This window comes from Suricata suricatta, chromosome 3 (assembly GCF_006229205.1).
Source record: "Suricata suricatta isolate VVHF042 chromosome 3, meerkat_22Aug2017_6uvM2_HiC, whole genome shotgun sequence".
Classification (NCBI taxonomy): Eukaryota; Metazoa; Chordata; class Mammalia; order Carnivora; family Herpestidae; genus Suricata; species Suricata suricatta.
Window position 1 is genome coordinate 98,488,616 of NC_043702.1, and position 16,793 is coordinate 98,505,408.

Below are 16,793 nucleotides of genomic sequence, written 5' to 3' on the forward strand. Positions count from 1 at the left end.
ACATCAGGCTCTGTGCGGATGGCATGGAGCTTGGAGTCTGCTGCTGATTCTGTGTCTCCATCTCTCTCTGCCCTCACAGTGTGTCTCTCTCTTTCAAAGAAAATCAACATTAAAAAAAAGAGTGAGGGACACAGATCAAGGGAGACTACTGAATACTGGAGACGAACCATGGACTGAAAGGGGAGGGGGAGGGGGAGAGGGGGTGATGGTCATGGTGGGGGGCACTTGTGGGGAGAAGCACTGGGTGTTATATGTAAACTAATTTGACAATAAACTATTATAAAAAAATAAAAATAAAAAATAAAAAATAAAATTAAAAAAAATTAAAATGTTAAAAAAAATTTTTTTAAGGGGCGCCTGGGTGGTTCAGTGGGTTAAGCGTCCAAATTCAGCTCAGGTCATGATCTCGTGGTCCATGAGTTCAAGCCCCACGTGGGGCTCTGTGCTGAAAGTTCGGAGCCTGGAGCCTGCTTTGGAGTCTGTGTCCCTGCCTCTCTCTGTGCTCGTGCTCTGTCTCTCAAAAATAAATAAATGTCAAAAAAATTTTTTTAATTTTTTTTAAATTAAAAAAATGAAATGCTTATACTAAGAGAGGCTTACTGATTCTTAATTTACATTTATGTTTTAGTTTACATTTCAGAGTGCTGCCAGTGAAGCATCAAAAGTCATATATGTTTCCCTTGAAATTAACGGCATTAAATTCTTTGGCTCCTTTCTGTCCCACTGCTTTCTCCTTCCTGGTCTCCTTTTTTGGTTTCTCTTTGCTCTCTGAGCCGCTCTGCAGGTCCTCGAGGTGGGTCCCTGATCTCTGTCCCTTGCTCCCTGCACAACAGGAAGAACACATGACCAGAGGCCCAAAGCAGTATCCTGGTCCCCGCTGCACCACAGATTAGGGACCTGGGAAAAGCCCTCTCTGCCTCAGAAAGGGGACAGGTGGCCCCTTCCCGGAGAGGCCTCTGTCATGTGATAGGATCTGGTTAAAACCCTCAATTCTCATATATTTAATTAATTTTTTAATCCCAATTTTTAATTTGAACGATGAAGAAATTCTTCCTATGTTCCCCACCCCTGTCATTCTCGATTTTTATTTCTGGGTGTGCCATCTCTGAACATTCTGACCCCTTTCCTTCTCCCTACGTTTAATCTGGCCACGAAGTCTCACCCACGGCCCCCCACAGCCCACAGCAGAGCCCCAGCCTTCATGTCCTACCCTCAACTAATCCAGCAGGTTGTTCGTTCACATATCGGCCCACCCTCCCTGGCCCCCTGTGGCCCACTGTATGTGCCAGTGAGACTAACTCACTTTTTTTTTTTTTAGTTTATTTAAGTAATCTTTATACCTGGCATGGGGCTCAAACTCACCACCCCGAGATCAAGAGTCACACACTCTGCCAACTGAGCCCGCCAGATGCCCTGAGACCGATTCACTTGGCATGCCTCTCTCCTCACGCCTTCTTCTCCTCCCGCTCAGGAGCCTGCGGTGCCCGAGGTTCTGGCTGGCCTCCGTGCCCCCCCCAGCCCCCGCTGCTCCCCAGTCCACGCACACTGTGCCACGACGTGCATGCACTGCGTGGTGCTTGCGGGCAGGGCTGAGCAGAGCGCTCCTCCTTCTGCCTGGGGGGGTGGAGGGCACAGGGTCTGCTCCTCTCAGTGTGTGCGGTGCCAGCTCCCAGCACGTGCAGCTGATTTCTCTGCAACTCTCTTCCTCCTCAGGGTTACATGTGTTTGCTTGAGCTTCTCTAACTAGACTCTAAAATTTCTTTTTTTTTAATGTTTCTTTATTTTGAGAGACAGAGAGTATGAGCAGAGGAGGGGCAGAGAGGGAGACACAGAATCCAAAGCAGGCTCCAAGCTCCGAGCTGTCAGCACAGAGCCGGACGCGTGGCTTGAACTCACAAATTGCAAGATCATGACCCGTGCCGAAGTTGGATGCTTAATTTACTGAGCCACCAGGCGCCCCTAGATTGTAAATTTCTTAGAACCCAAGTCTCAAATCCCACTTTTGCCTCCCCCCCGCCAAGAAGAAGTCTCTATATTGCTACTTACACTAAAGGTGCTGAATAAATGCTCATTCAGTAGCAGAACAAATAAATAATAACTTGATTTGGAATCAAACTCTACATTGTCATTAAATGCTCATGCCTGGAGTTAAATGCTAAGTCTAAGATGTGCTTATGTTCTGTGTTCACAGAAAATCAAGGAGTTCCATCCTAGTTTTGATCCGCTCATTAATAATACGTGGATGAACAGGTTCAGGGCACAGAGACGGTTTCAACAGGCAGCACGCAAGGTGAGTCCCAGCACCAGATGGAAATTTCCATTTGTGTAGCCCTCAGCACAAGGAAATTGAACAGTGAATTTTTTTTTATAACAGCTTTACTGAGATATAATTCACATACCATAAAACTCACTCCTGTAAAGCATACGGTTTGGTGGGTTTTAATATATTTACAGAGTGGTACAGCCAAACTTAAGAACATTTAAAAACATGTATGGAAGTGTAGCTGACCCGTAATGCTTTATTAGTTTCTGGTGTACGACATAGCAATCAACAATTAATTTGAGAACACTTTTTTTTATCACCTCAAAGGGAAACCTCGTTCCCATTAGGCGCCCTCTCCATCCACCAGTCCCTGGCAACTACTGATCTGTCTGTCTCTATAGCTTTGCCTCTTCTGGACCTTTTTTTTTTAATATTTATTTTTGAGAGAGACAGAGAGACAGAGCATGAGCAGGGGAGGGGCAGAGAGAAAAGGAAACACAGAATCGGAAGCGGGCTCCAGGCTCTGAGCTGTCAGCAAAGAGCCTGACAGGGGGCTTGAACCCACGGACCACAAGATCATGACGTGAGCCAAAGTCTGACGCTTAAACTGGCTGAGCCACCCAGGCGCCCCTCTTCTGGACATTTCCTAAACGTGGACTCATAAGGCACGTGGCCTTTTGTACCTGTCTCTTTCACTCGCTGTGTTTTCAAGGTTCATCCATATTGAAAGCTATATCTGTACTTTGCTTCTTCTTTTTCTGGAAGGATACTGTCCCATTATGTGGAAGCACCATATTAGGTCTATTCATCACCTGAAACATTTGTGTTGTTCTCCCTTTTTGGCTCTCGTGAGTAATAATGCCGTGAACATTTGCGTACATGTTTGTAGAAGTGTGTTTTCCGTTCTCTTGGGCACATACCTAGGAGTGGGATCTGCGGGGTCCTACGTGTGGTTACTCTAGAAGGATCGGATTTGGATCAGTTACTTCCAGAGAGAACAGTTGAGAAGTCCCGTGGGGTCTTGTCTCATCTGGGCTATGGCTTCCCCTTCAAGGTGTGTCATCTCACCCTCGCGGTGGCCTTCCACCCAGCACACTATAGCTTCCAGTGGCTTCCCGTGATCAGGATAAAAAACACAGGGTCTCAGGTCACTCCCCACTCTGGCTGCAGCCACCCATCTCTAGCTGCACACCCCGTGCCCCTGCCTCCATCGTCTTCTTCCAAACATACCAACGCTGCTACAGACCTGTGTCCTGCTCCTCACCCTCCAACCGAGAAGCCATTCCGTGTCCCCTCCAACTATGCACACGTGCCCTTTGGACATGAGTCTTCTTTCCTCCAAGCAACAGTCCTCCTTGTGAGTGTTAGCACGGAGCCACCTCCGTGGCGCCTCTCGCATCTCATGCTGCCCGTGGGTCCCTCGTCCCAGGCTCTGGTGTGTGGCTGCCTCACAGAGCAGAACCATGACTCAAGATCAGTGGTTGAGACTTGGACTCTGGAGCTAAGTGACTGCCCCTAATTCTTTTTTTTTTTTTTAATTTTTATTTCTTTTGAGAGAGAGAGGTGTGGGAGAGGCAGAGAGAGAGGGAGAAAAAGAGAATCCCAAGCAGTGTCTGCACAAGTGTGGAGCTTGATGTAGGCTCAAACTCACAGTGAGATCTTGACTCTTGAAACCAGGATTTGGACACTTAACTGACTGAGCCACCAGGCGCCTCTCAAGCAGTGTTTTCAGTCTGGACTGATGACAATCTAGGGGGAGAAAGACAGAGCCTGCTGATTGGTGACCTCTCCAGGCCCTTGGAGGACCATGTCCAGGGGACTCTGCAGTGGAGAGAACAGCAGTGGCCACAAGATGGTCCAATGTGAGGAAGAGAGTGGTGGGAAGAGGCAGCACCAAGCTGTCCAGGGACGAGGGCACAGCAGTTGACAATGGGCCAACCACAGTGGGACTGGCCAGACTGGCTTCCCCAGCAGTGGGACCACACAGCTTTTCTGGGCTGAGCCCTCCAGTGTGAAAAAGTATTGTCAGCAGTTATGAGCTTTGCTCTAAGTGATGACTCAGTCTTTCCCTCACTTCCTGGCTAGACTGTCAGCTCAATATACAAATATGACCCCAGTCTGACGACTTCCTGCCATCTCCCTGGATCATCCACTGCCCCAGTGTCCCCCCTCCACCGACCACTGCAACGGCTCTCCCTCATCCAGTGTCCCTATGGCAGCCGGACTGTCATTCCCAAAGCTTAAAGGTGACAACACCCCTCCCCTAGTAGAACCCTCCGGAGACTTCCCATTGCAGTTGGTATGAAGTGCACAACTTTTGTCAAGGCCAAGGCCATGCTGGACTTCTCTCTGTCCCTTAAATAGGTCTCCTTTGTTCCTGAAGCAGGACCTCCGTACTTGCTGGTTCCTCTCCTCTGAACTCTCTTCCCAGGGTCATTCTCTCCTCATCAAGTCTGAGATCAAACCTCACCTCCTCAGTGAGGTCTTCCCTAATTCTTCTTGCACCAGTGGCCAGACCACCCCCCTTTCCAGCCCCTCACTCATGCCTTTGTGCATTTACTCTCTATTATCGTCTTGGTGGTATTTATCCCATAGATTCATTTAAATGTTTATTGTTAGCCCCCCTCCTCCATGAACACAACTGACCTAGAACATCAGTTCTGTATAGGCAGGATCATTGTTTGATCTCATGGTATCTGCAATACCTGGAACAGAACTGGCCACAGGACTGACACTTCCTATACTTATTTGTTAAATGAGAGTCCTTTTATAGGACAGAAAGGGGCATTAATCATGGAAGGAATGGTCCATTCAGCCACCATTTTGTGCGCAGGTAGCACTCACCTCCGGTCGCATGCCCTCTGGGTGCAAAGCACAGTGATACCCAGTCAGCATTGCCAGAAATCCACAGCCCCATTCCTACACCACCGTCTGTTTATCTGCTCCTTCCACTCTGAAAATAACATGGGAGGACCATAATCATTCAGATACACTGAAAAGAAGGGATGTGGAACTTGTCATTCTTTCCACTCTGGAAATAGAAAAACGGGGCTCATAAATTGGGTGGGACAAGGCCAGATGACAACTTGGTCTTTTTTTGTATTCAGGCAAGTCAACATAGCCGAGACCTTGAAGTCCCTGTGGGCTCAGTCTAGGGCAGCAGGCCATTCTCCCTGCGAATCTGACCTAGAGGCCGGGACCTCAGCCCTTAGCCGTGGTTGGGAAAGCGAATCAGCTTGCGCATCGAAATTAGCACATACCAATTAATAATTTGAAACCGTCCCTTCTCATTCCAGATCATGGTTCATCGAAGGTTACTCATTATGCTGAATGCTATTCATAACATGGACAAAGAGACCATAATCAGAAAGCTCAGTCAAGGAAGACCGTCAATAGCAGCAGGTAAAGCACAGAGGTCAAGTGCAGCAATGTTTTGGTCATAAGTTCTCTGAGCATGATTCTTCTGTGTCATGAAGTTAACATAGAGGTAAAACACTTTCATAAATCATATCCGTTAGGGTTTTGTTTTTTATGGCCACTGTAACCAAGCGACACAAACTTAATGGCTTAAAAAACATAATGTATCATCCCACATAGCTGGAGGTCAGGAGTCTAAGATCAAGGTGCCAGTGGGGCTGGCCTCTTCTGGAGGCTCCAGCCCAGAGTCTGTTCAGGCCTTTCCAGCTTCTCCTCATGCCACTCTGACCTCTTGCGTCCGTCCGCTGTGACATCTCTGACTGTGACCCCCCTGCTTCCCCCTCACATGCTTCCTGGGATTACCTAGGACTCTCCCCTCTCAAGATCTTTAACTGAATCACACCTGTGAAGCCCCTTTTGTCATGTAAGATGATGGAAACACAGCTCCCGGGGAACTGAATGTGAACATCTGTCTGGAAAGGGGGGCTGCCGTTCTGCCGACCCAGGACATGAATCAGACTTCCCCACCAGGTTTGGCTGAAATGGCCGACTGGGAGTTAGCAGGGTCATGGCTTGATCTCTTGGTTTGTGCCCTCTCTTCTTTCTGGTCACCAGAGAGACGGGGATAGCCCGTATTCGTACTTGCTGACTGATGGGCTGCATCTGGTGCAGTCTCAGTGTAGCATTTGCACAAAAAGCTTTTTTATCTTGTATTATCTTTCTTATTTAAAAGAACTCCAGTCTTCCAATGCCTGAAGTGACTGGGTTGTTGAAGCTGTACTCTCAGTGGCTTCTGGGAGTCCAAAACCTTTATGGCCATCTTCCCTGTCTGCAGCTTGCATGCAGACCCACAAGCAGGCCCCTATCCTTCCAGACCCTTCTGCCCTCCCTAGCCTGAGGCCCCCAAGCCTAGCTCTCCATTCTTCTTCTCCTTCAAGGTGGAGATGGGTTTTTTTCCTTCAAAATATTTTATTGCATTTTAATCCTTTTTTTTTCTTTCACTGAGTCCTGTTTATTGAGTCATTATCAGAAGCAAAGAAATACATCACAAAAAGGGTAGGCGGGGCTTCCCCACAGGAGGGTGTGGTCTGGGTGGCAGCAGGTATGAGGCTTGGAGTCCTGCAGACACAACTGGCACCATGGACACCCCCGACAGCCATTGGACTGTCATCCAGCCAGACTCCATCACTCCTCGCAGGCAAGGCCCCCAAATCAGAGCCAGGGAGCAAGACCTACATGGCCCCAAGGGAGGGAGGAGCCCTGATTCTTCCTCCTCTTCAAGATCCAGATGGGTATTTTGGCTTTCATTGCACTTTAATTATGCTTGTTTCTAGGGCATCTGGATGGCTCAGTCAGTTAAGCGTCCAGCTCTTGGTTTGGGCTCAGGTCATGATCTCGGGGTTTCATGAGTTCAAGCCCCACATCGGGCTCTGCTCCGGCATCGCTGAGTTTGCTTGGGATTCTCTCTCTCCCTCTCTCTCCGTCCCTCCCCCACTCTCGTTGTCTGTCTCTCTTAAATAAACAAACAAACAAACTTTAAAAAGAAATTATGCTTTTAGGACACCTGGGCGGCTCAGTCAGTCGGGCATCCAACTTCAGCTCAGGTCATGATTTCACAGTTCGCGAGTTTTGAGTCTCCCATCAGGCTCAGCACTGTCAGCACAGAGCCTGCTTTGGATCCTTTGTCCAACTCCACCCGCTTCCGGCTCTCCCCCACTCAGGCGTGTGCATGCTCTCTCTCTCAAAAATAAATAAAACATTTTTTAAATTATGCTTTTTCCCCCTTATATTATTTTGATATCCAGTATTGATGTTTCTAATAAAAAAAACTCGTAAAGTATTGTTTTGGTTTTTTAATTTTTTTTAATGTTTGTTTATTCTTGAGAGAGACTAGAACTCGAGTAGGGGAGGGGCAGAGAGAGAGGGAGACACAGAATCTGAAGCAGGCTCCAGTCTCCGAGCTGTCAGCACAGAGCTGGACTCCAGGCCCCAACTTGTGAACCATGAGATCATGACCTGAACCAAAATCAGACACTCAACTGACTGAGCCATCCAGATGCCTCTTTTTAAAAAAATTTTTTTAATGTTTTATTTATTTTTGATACAGAGAGAGACAGAGCATGAGAGGGGGAGGGGCAGAGAGAGAAGGAGACACAGAACTGCAAGTAGGCTCCAGGCTCTGAGCTGTCAGCACAGAGCCCGACGCGGGGCTCAAATCCATGAACGTGAGATCTGACCTGAGCCGAAGTCGGAAGCTTAACCAACTGAGCCACCCAGGCACCCCAGACGCCTCTTTTTTAAAGTGTTGTAAAGTTTACCTGTTAATTATATATGGACCCCTGTAAAATGTCTTCATATGTTTTTTTGAAGTTTTTTTTAGTGTTTATTTATTTTTGAGAGAGTGTGGGTGCATGAGTCGGGGAGGGGCAGAGAGCGAGGGCGGCAGGACCTGAAGCAGGCTCTATGATGACAGCACAGAGGCAGATTCGGGGCTCGAATTCGCGAACTGTGAGATCATGACCTGAGCCAAAGTTGGATGTTCAACCAACTGAGCCACCCAAGCACCCCCTTCCTATGTTGTTGTTGTTTTTTTTTTTAATGTGATCTTTTTCTTTGCTGACAAGGACAAAGACTATTCATTAGAGATCCTTTCATTAGGAAGTTTAGATTTCTGGAAGTAAAAAAAAAAACGAAATTTTCAAAAATTGGAAAAGGGGTGAGGTAAGAAACAAAAGAAACCTACAAACGGGACTCTATGCACAGACCATATCCTTTTCCAAACGGCATGTGGCAAGTACGAAACTGAAGATGGTGGCTTCACATGAAAATACCCCAAGAACTCCCCCAAAGTACTCTTTGGTTCTGCACCCACAGACAAGAATGCCTCCCGACACCTGCCTCAGACCAGTCAAGACGGTCACTCCAGCTTGTTCTTCGTCTCGCCCAAGAAGGTGCTGCCCTTCGCCTTCCCGTCCTACAGCCCTCCTCAGAGCTCCAACGAGCTGGTAGGGGCCTTGGCGCCGTGGGGTGGGGACGGGCCCTGAGCAGGTGCTTGTGAGGCAGACACCAAGGCCAGCCCTACCTCAGGCTCTGTCCCTTCACCTCCTGCTGAGAAGCTCCTGGGGGACACCTGTGCCCAAGGACTTGTGACCACGGGGGGAGCAGGGGTCATCTACTGCCACCTGCGTGGCCCTAACACACGTGTGCAGAGCTCCCTGGTAATCGGCTCTGGGTGCTTCCCAGCCTGGAGCCCAGCAAGAGAACCGGGCCTGGGAGCAGAAGGGCAGATGGCAGTCCAAGAAGGCCTGGCCGGGGCGGGGGTGGGGGCTGCCCTGCTCCGCTGGGCCCTTCCGCTGCATGGGCAATGGAGTGGCCAGAGATGGGTGGCCCCGGGATCTAACGCTCTAACCCATGAGACTCACAGACTCTCTCTCTGTCTCTCAAGAACTGTGACATTCACTTTCTTGCCTTAAGGGCATTGACGATGCCTTAAAATAAAAATAATAGCTGCCACTTACATGAGTCAGGCAGTGCCTGAAATGCCTCACTTGTATCAATTCACTTAATCTTCCACAGATCTATATGATAGGCTTATTGTTTTACAGAGGAGAAGGAAACTGAGACACAAGGTCACATGGCTGGTAATAAAATGTAGCCTAAGTTCATCTCCTTAGCAATAAAAGGCATGTTTAATTTGATGTTCAGGGGCGCCTCAGTTGGTTAAGCATCCGACTTTGGCTCAGATCACCATCTCACAGTTTGTGGGTTCAAGCCCTGCATCAGGCTCTCTGCTGACAGCTCAGAGCCTGGAACTCGCTTCAGATTCTGTGTCTCCCTCTCTCTCTGCCCCTCTCCTGCTCCCACTCTGTCTCTCTCAAAAATAAGCATTAAAAAATTTTTTTTAATAAATTGATATTGAAAGTGCTCATGGAAATTAATTTTTTAGTTTTAAAGAATAAACTTGCCATTCACATCCTACAATGTATATTACGCATTGCAGGTTAAACTACTCAAGAATTGCAGGGCCAACTTCAGAAATTCAATGTGTTTTCTGCATTAGATAATTAAGTGACCTAAAAGGTCAGACTATGGAATTCTTAGGGAATAATAAGTTGGTGATTTTCAGGCATTAATGAGCACACTCTATAATTAATGGGGTTCACAGGGCGAGAGGTGCGGAGAGATCACTGTGCTGTGGGCCCATCTCCTTGTTTTTCAGTAGTCCCGTCCTACACGTTCCACCTGCACCTTCGTCCTACGAAGATTTCTCTGCCCCTTAGGGTTGATGAAAGTCAGAGCACTCAGCATTCCCATGTATAAATAATTTTACAATTCATTCCATAGATATGTTATCTCATCAATTCTTTTTTATAGTAGCATCTTTGAAACTGGGAAATCTTCTAATGGATGGAATATTAGTATTGCATCATATTCATTTAATGATACGGTGTCTTATATTATTATATTAGGTGAAATACAGTATTTTTCGAGTGTCTGTAGTATGTCAGGCACTGTTCCAGGTTCTCTGGGTGACAGAGGCAGACAGCACGCAGGAAGGTCAGGCTTTGGGGATCAGCCCCTGGGGAAGAGAAGCAGCGGGAGCTGGCATGCATAGAGAGAGGAGAACCGCCGTCCTGGACAGAGGCCGAGCTGAATTCACCAGGGGCTCTGTAGCTGGGGTAGGACGAGAGGAGCCGGCATTTATACCATTTATACCTCCAAGTTGCGGTTGGAGGCCACCAAGGCAACTTCTGGAGGGGGCTGACCCCTGAGAGTTGTTTTCTTTTTTTTTTTAATTTAAAAAAAATTTAAATTTTATTTTTGACAGAGAGAGAGAGAGAGAGTGCACGGACACAGCATGAGCGGGGGGAGGGGCAGAGAGACAGAGACACAGAATCCAAAGGAGGCTCCAGACTCCAGGCTGTCAGCACAGAGCCCGCCATGGGGCTCAAACTCACGGAACCTTGAGATCATGACCTGGGCTTGAAGTCGAACACTCAACCGACTGAGCCACCCAGGCGCCCTGAAAGTTGTTTCCTTGAAGTAGGAGGACTGAGTGGGTTGAGCCTACAGGGGTTTCTGGGTAGCATGTTGCAGCACCCACGAACAACAGAAAATAAAGAAGGATCACAGGCACTATGAGACAAGGAGGAGAGGCTGGCCCACACTGCCTCTGCACCCCACACATCAAGTAGCAACTGTGGTCACAGGAAAGGTGATGGAATGTACAGGAATAGAAGCATAGCCGCTCTCACCCAGCGTTGATTATGTGTCAGTATTTTTTGCATTTCCACATTTTAGGCTCCTGATGGCCTTGGACCAGTCCCAATTGTATCTCCAGAAATTCAAGTCAAGCAGAGTTATTCTTTCTTCAGCCTGCAGGTCAGACCGGTCATACGGTATTAGCTGATGGGTTTCTTATGAAGAGAACAAACTATTCTTGAATTTGAATTGCATTCTTTTATGAGTTTTGTTCTTTTATAGCTGATACACTATAGCACACTGGGTGTATTCTGCCGTTATTTGATGATATGTGCGAAGTGTCACAGATGTGGCTTCTCTTTACTCTGGGGATATATGATATTATGCATATATGAAGCTGACTGAGCTACGTATATTATAAACTTTAAGAAAAGCACAAGATCACGTGAACAAAAGTCAGTCAGCCTTTCTTGAGGTATCACGGCCACTTCTGGTTTTCAAAATATAAGTATTTTAAACCACTGGTTTGTGTATTTCTTGTGCTTGGTTTATTTCTACCAATAAGCCCTGTGGTAGAGGAGAGTCGTGGCGAATGCATGTGTGTGCTGGGACCCAGAGCAGGAACCTGGAACAGGCCTTGGGACTTGCGCTCATGTCCCTCCAGTGCTGGGCCCAACTGGCAGTGGCCACACAAGGTGGTGGTTGCGACCCAGTGCGCGCGTTCCTTTTACCGCCAGGCAAGTCAGAAGCGTGGTTATTGAGAATTAGATCCCATGAATTGGTAACGAGCATTTTGAGAACATTTCGTCAGTTGTCTTCTTTGATTTCAGGTTCCTCAACTGTACAAAATTAAAGGGTATCAGCCATTCTGTGTCCAGAAGTCGTCCACAAGCTACAAACCTCAAAAGCTTGCTCGAGCCCTGAAGCAAGGGGCTGAGGTAACACAACCCCCACCTTTAAGAATTTCTCTCTTGGGGGCACCTGGCGGCTCAGTTGGTTGAGCATTGACTCTTGATTTTGGCTCAGGTCATGATCTCATGGTTCGTGAGGTCAAGCCCCGAGTCAGGCTTGGGATTCTGCTTGGGATTCTCTCCCTCTGTCTCTCTCTCCACTCCTCCTCCACTTGTACACTTACATGCTTTCTCTCTCTCTCTCTCTCAAAAGTAAATACATAAATGTTAAAAATAAAAAAGAATTGCTCTCATGTTCCCCTCTTGTCCTGGTGTCAGGACTAACGCACTGCTTGGTCCCTTCCCAGGATGAAGCCACCACCATCATAACTCTGCCCAAGCAGGACGCCACACCTCAGCTCCCGGACAAGACCTCAGTCTTGGGCATGAAACCACCTGAGGCCTTAGCCAGGTCTCCAGACTATGACCCACTTTATATTTTTGTAAGTGACAACTGTCAGAAGTCTCATGTTCTATGTTCTTCTATTTCAAGAGTTACTCTGTAAGAAAACAGAAGCATTATTTGGGAATATTTTTCTGTCTTTGGAGTTTGAAGCGTGAAACAGTATCTCACCTTTGAAATTGATTGCCAGCATTTACTGTTTGAAAAATATCTATGTTCCTGTCTTTTAGTAATTCCAGAATTTATTTATGTTTATGATAATACCTTTATGGTCTTTTCTAATTTCATATATATATATATATATATATATATATATATATATATATATATGGATTGTTATAAAGAAAGAGAAGAGGGGTGCCTGGGCAGCTCGCTTAACTAAGCATCTGACTCTTGTTTTCAGTTCAGATCGTTATCTCACAGTCGTGAGATCGAGCCCCAAGTCAGGGCTCTAGGGTAGGCATGGAGCCTGCTTTGTCTTTCCCTGCCTCCCCCACTTGTAGTCTCTTGACTCTCTCCCTCTCTAAAAAAAAAGAAAACCCAACACAGAGAGACAGTCAAATCAACCCAAATCTCATCACTCAGAGCTCTCTGGATGCCTTATTTCTCCCTTGAGCATCCCTTCCATTCTTAACCCTCTGTCTCCCAGATTTCTGTTCCACTTTGTTTCTGTAGCCACACTTGATTAACTTTCCTGAAGCACAGCCTAACCATGCCACTGTCCTGCTCCCCATTCTTCACTGACTCCCCATTTTCTTCCAAAGTAAGTCCAAGCCTATGTGAGGCCAACGACAAAACCACACCCCCTTCTCTGCACCCCTGCGCAAGTCCCTGCCAAACTTCGTGCCCTTTCCTCCCTCACCAGGCCTTCACTTATGCTAATCTGCCCCCATAGGGGCCCCTCTCCTACCCTCATATTTCTTGCTACCCACGTCCTAAAGGGTGAAACCCTGACAGGAAATCTGATGAGGTTCTGTGTAATGACAGGAGCATCAGTGAGATGCCACAGTAGTTGCCCAAGTTATGGCTTATGTTTTAAAGACACAAACACACATACATAGAACCAAGAACAACCTTAGATACTCATTGAGAAAGTCTCCTTTGGACACTCTCCCAATGAGAATCTCTATCTCTAATGGGGGCAGAGATGCTGACACTCACCCCAAAGGTGTCTCAGCTAGTGGGAGAGGTAGGACAGAAACCTGCCTATTTCCTGGTTGTTTGCCTCAGGGCCCTTCCTCTGACCTGTGCTGCTTTCCTACGTTGGCCATAATGGGACATTTTCTCATAGATGCATTGGTTGAGAGGTCTTAGTACTTCAGCCCGCACATAAGCTGAAATTTTACATCAAAAGGCAATAGGTGAAATGACCTAGAGTCCTACTTACGTACTGGGATGGCAGTGGGTTAGAAGGCTCTTCTGAGGAGGGTGTCCTTGCAAAACTGTGGGGTTACCCACAGCAAGGCTTGAAAAACACTCTTCAATCTCTTGTCCCCCAAGATTCATCCATTACTACCCCTCCCATTCTAAACGAGAGGAAATTGGTCTAAAGGAGTTACTGGAATTTTCCATAGTCACACTCATACTTCCTTGGAAAATATCAGTAGTTATTTATTAACTCATTAACTCCACAAATACTTAGAGCATGCCTTAGGTTAGGAACCTAAGGTTAGGGGCAGTTCATCAGAGGGACACAACAATCCTAAATATTTATCCACCTAATAACCAGGGCTTTAAAATACATGAAACAAAGACTCATTGAAATGCAAAGGAAAAAAGAGACAAATCCACAATTATAGTTGGTGATTTCAACACCACCCCTTCTCAATAGTTGATAGAAGTAAATCGAAAATCAGTAAGGATATGAAAGATTTAAATACCACTATCAGTCAGCTTCACCTAATTGTCATTGCTAGAATACTCTACCCAAAAGCAGTAGCGTGAAGGTTCTCTTTAAGCGTCTACCAAAGGTTTGCCACAATAGACCATATTTGGGGCCATAAAACAAATCTCAATACAATTGAAAATATTCAGATCATATGAAGTATTTTTTCTGGTTTTAATGAAATTGAATCAGAAAAGAAGAGCCTAAAGATGTCTAGAACCCCACCAAAACAATTTGGAAGCTGACTTAAATACTTCAAAATAGCCTACATTGGGGCACCAGGGGGGCTCAGTCAGTTAAGCCTCCCATCTCGGCTCAGGTCATGATCTCACAGTTTGTGGATTCAAGCCCCACATCAGGGTCTGTGCTGACAGCTCAGAGCCTGGAGCCTTCTTCAGATTCTGTGTCTCCCTCTTTCTCTGCCTCTCCCCCACTCACACACTGTCATTCTCTCTCTTTCAAAAATAAATAAATGTTTAAAAAAAATTAAATAGCCTGTATTCCAATGAAGAAAAAAAAAACCTTGGAAAGTATTTTAACCTAATGAAAATGAAAATGAAAATGAAAAAATTTGTTGGGAAATTTATAATGCTTATACACCTACATTAGAAAGTAAGTGTAGGACTTGATGTCCTCAGCTACTCTTTTAGAAACTCAAAAAGAAGAGCAGATGAAATCTAAACTAAGCAGAGAAGAGAAATAACAAAGATTAGATTGAAAACCAATGAAATAGAAAAAAGAAAAACAATAGAGAAAACCTAGTTCTTTGAGAAGATCAATAAAATGGATAAACCTGTAATCTAACTGACTAGGGAAAAAATAGAAAAGGCATAAATGATCGATATCAGGCTGAGAGCAGTGACATCACTACAGATTCTACAGATTATTAAAAGGATAAGTTAATATTATGAAAAACTTTATGCCAGGAAGTTCAACAAGTTAAATGGACAAATTTCTTAAAAGGTACAAACTATTAAATCTTATTCAAGAAGTAAAAACTATTAAATCTGCTAGCTCTACATTTATTTTAAAAATAGAAAACTCTAGGTACAAAGGGCTTCACTAGAGAAGTCAGCAATCCATTTAAGGAAGAACTAATACCAAATCCACAAAAACTCTTCCAGAAAAGGGAAGAGGAGATTACTTCTCTACTCATTCTAGAAGTCAGTGTTACTCTGATGCCAAAGCCAGACAGAGACATTACAAGAAACAGATCAACAAATGTCCTTCATGAGCATAGAGGCAAGTAAATGAATATGTAAACAAGCAAATAACAATTTTTTAACAAATCAAGCTCATCATACAAAAAGAGCAATGTATCATGAGCAAACAGGCTTATGCGAGGAACACAAAATTAGCTTAATGTTCAAAACTCAGGGTACTTCACCATTTTAACAGACTAAAAAAAAAAAAGGAAAACAATATGAGCATCTCTATAAGTACAGAGAAGCAATCTGTCATTCCTGATACATACTCTCAGGAAGTGAGGGACAGATGGGAACTTTCTCAACCTGATAGAGTATCAAAAACCTGGAGGGGGGCGCCTGAGTGGCTCAGTCAGTTAAGTGTCCAACTTCAGCTCAAGTCATGATCTCACGGTTCATGGGTTCGAGCCCTATGACGGGCTCTGTGCTGACAGCTAGCTCCGAGCCTGGAGCCTGCTTTGGATTCTGTGTGTGTGTCTCTCTCTGGCCCTCCCTTGCTCATGCTGTCTCTCTCTGTCTCTCAAAAATAAATAAAAGAAAAGACATTAAAAAAAAAACAACCTGGGGAGATGTCTGGGTGGTTCAGTCGGTTAAGCATCCAACTCTTGATTTCTCCTCAGGTCATGATCTCATGGTTCGCGAATTCGAGCCCTGCATTGGGCTTTGTGCTGACAGCACAGAGCCTGCTTGTGATTCTGTCTCCATTTCTTTCTTCCTCTCCCCCACTAATGCATGCTCTTTCTCAAATAGGCTATTGAGAAATAAGTGCATTCATACATATATGGCCATTTAATTTTTGACAAAGATCAAAAACAATTCATTGGAGAAAAGATACTCTTTTCAAGAAATAGTGCTAGAACATATCTATTTTCCAAAAATAAAAATAATAATACTTCAATCTGTACCTCACACCATTTATAAAATTAGTGAAAAATAGACCTAAATGTAAAACCAAAAACCAGAAAAGTTCTAGAAAACACATAAAACAACATCTGCATGTCCCTGGGTTAGAAAAAGTTTTCTTAGGGGCACCTAGGTGGCTCAGTCGGTTGAGCCTCTGACTTCGGCTCAGGTCAGGTCTCACGTCCGTGGGTTCAAGCACCACGTCGGGCTCTGTGCTGACAGCTAGCTTAGAGCCTGGAGCTTGCTTCCGGTTCTGTGTCTCCTCCTCTCTCTCCTCCTCCCCCTCTCATGCTCTGTCTCTCTCTGTATCAAAAATAAATAAAAATTTTTAAAAAAAAGTTTTCTTAGAACATGAAAACCACAGTCTGTGAATGGAAGGAAAATGGATTAATTGGACTTTGTCCAAAGTAAGAATTCCTACACTTCTAAAGACACTGTTAAGAAAATGAAAAATCACAGATTTGGAGAAAGTACTTGGAAAAAGACTTGTATCCAGAATATAGAAAGAACCCTCAAAACTCGATACTAAGAAAACAACTCAATTTTATTTATTTATTGTTTTTTG

At 45.4% G+C, this 16,793-nt stretch overlaps 1 protein-coding gene across 1 annotated transcript in view; it reads left to right on the forward strand.

Annotated features, from left to right (window-relative positions):
• Positions 1-16,793, forward strand: part of CFAP221 (cilia and flagella associated protein 221) — a 100,714-nt gene that overhangs the window by 62,370 nt on the left and 21,551 nt on the right. The window contains exons 14-19 of the mRNA XM_029933328.1: positions 2,192-2,290; positions 5,560-5,665; positions 8,555-8,685; positions 10,982-11,062; positions 11,713-11,820; positions 12,141-12,275. Coding sequence (XP_029789188.1) covers positions 2,192-2,290; positions 5,560-5,665; positions 8,555-8,685; positions 10,982-11,062; positions 11,713-11,820; positions 12,141-12,275 — 660 coding nt within the window. The remainder of the gene's footprint in view (positions 1-2,191; positions 2,291-5,559; positions 5,666-8,554; positions 8,686-10,981; positions 11,063-11,712; positions 11,821-12,140; positions 12,276-16,793) is intronic.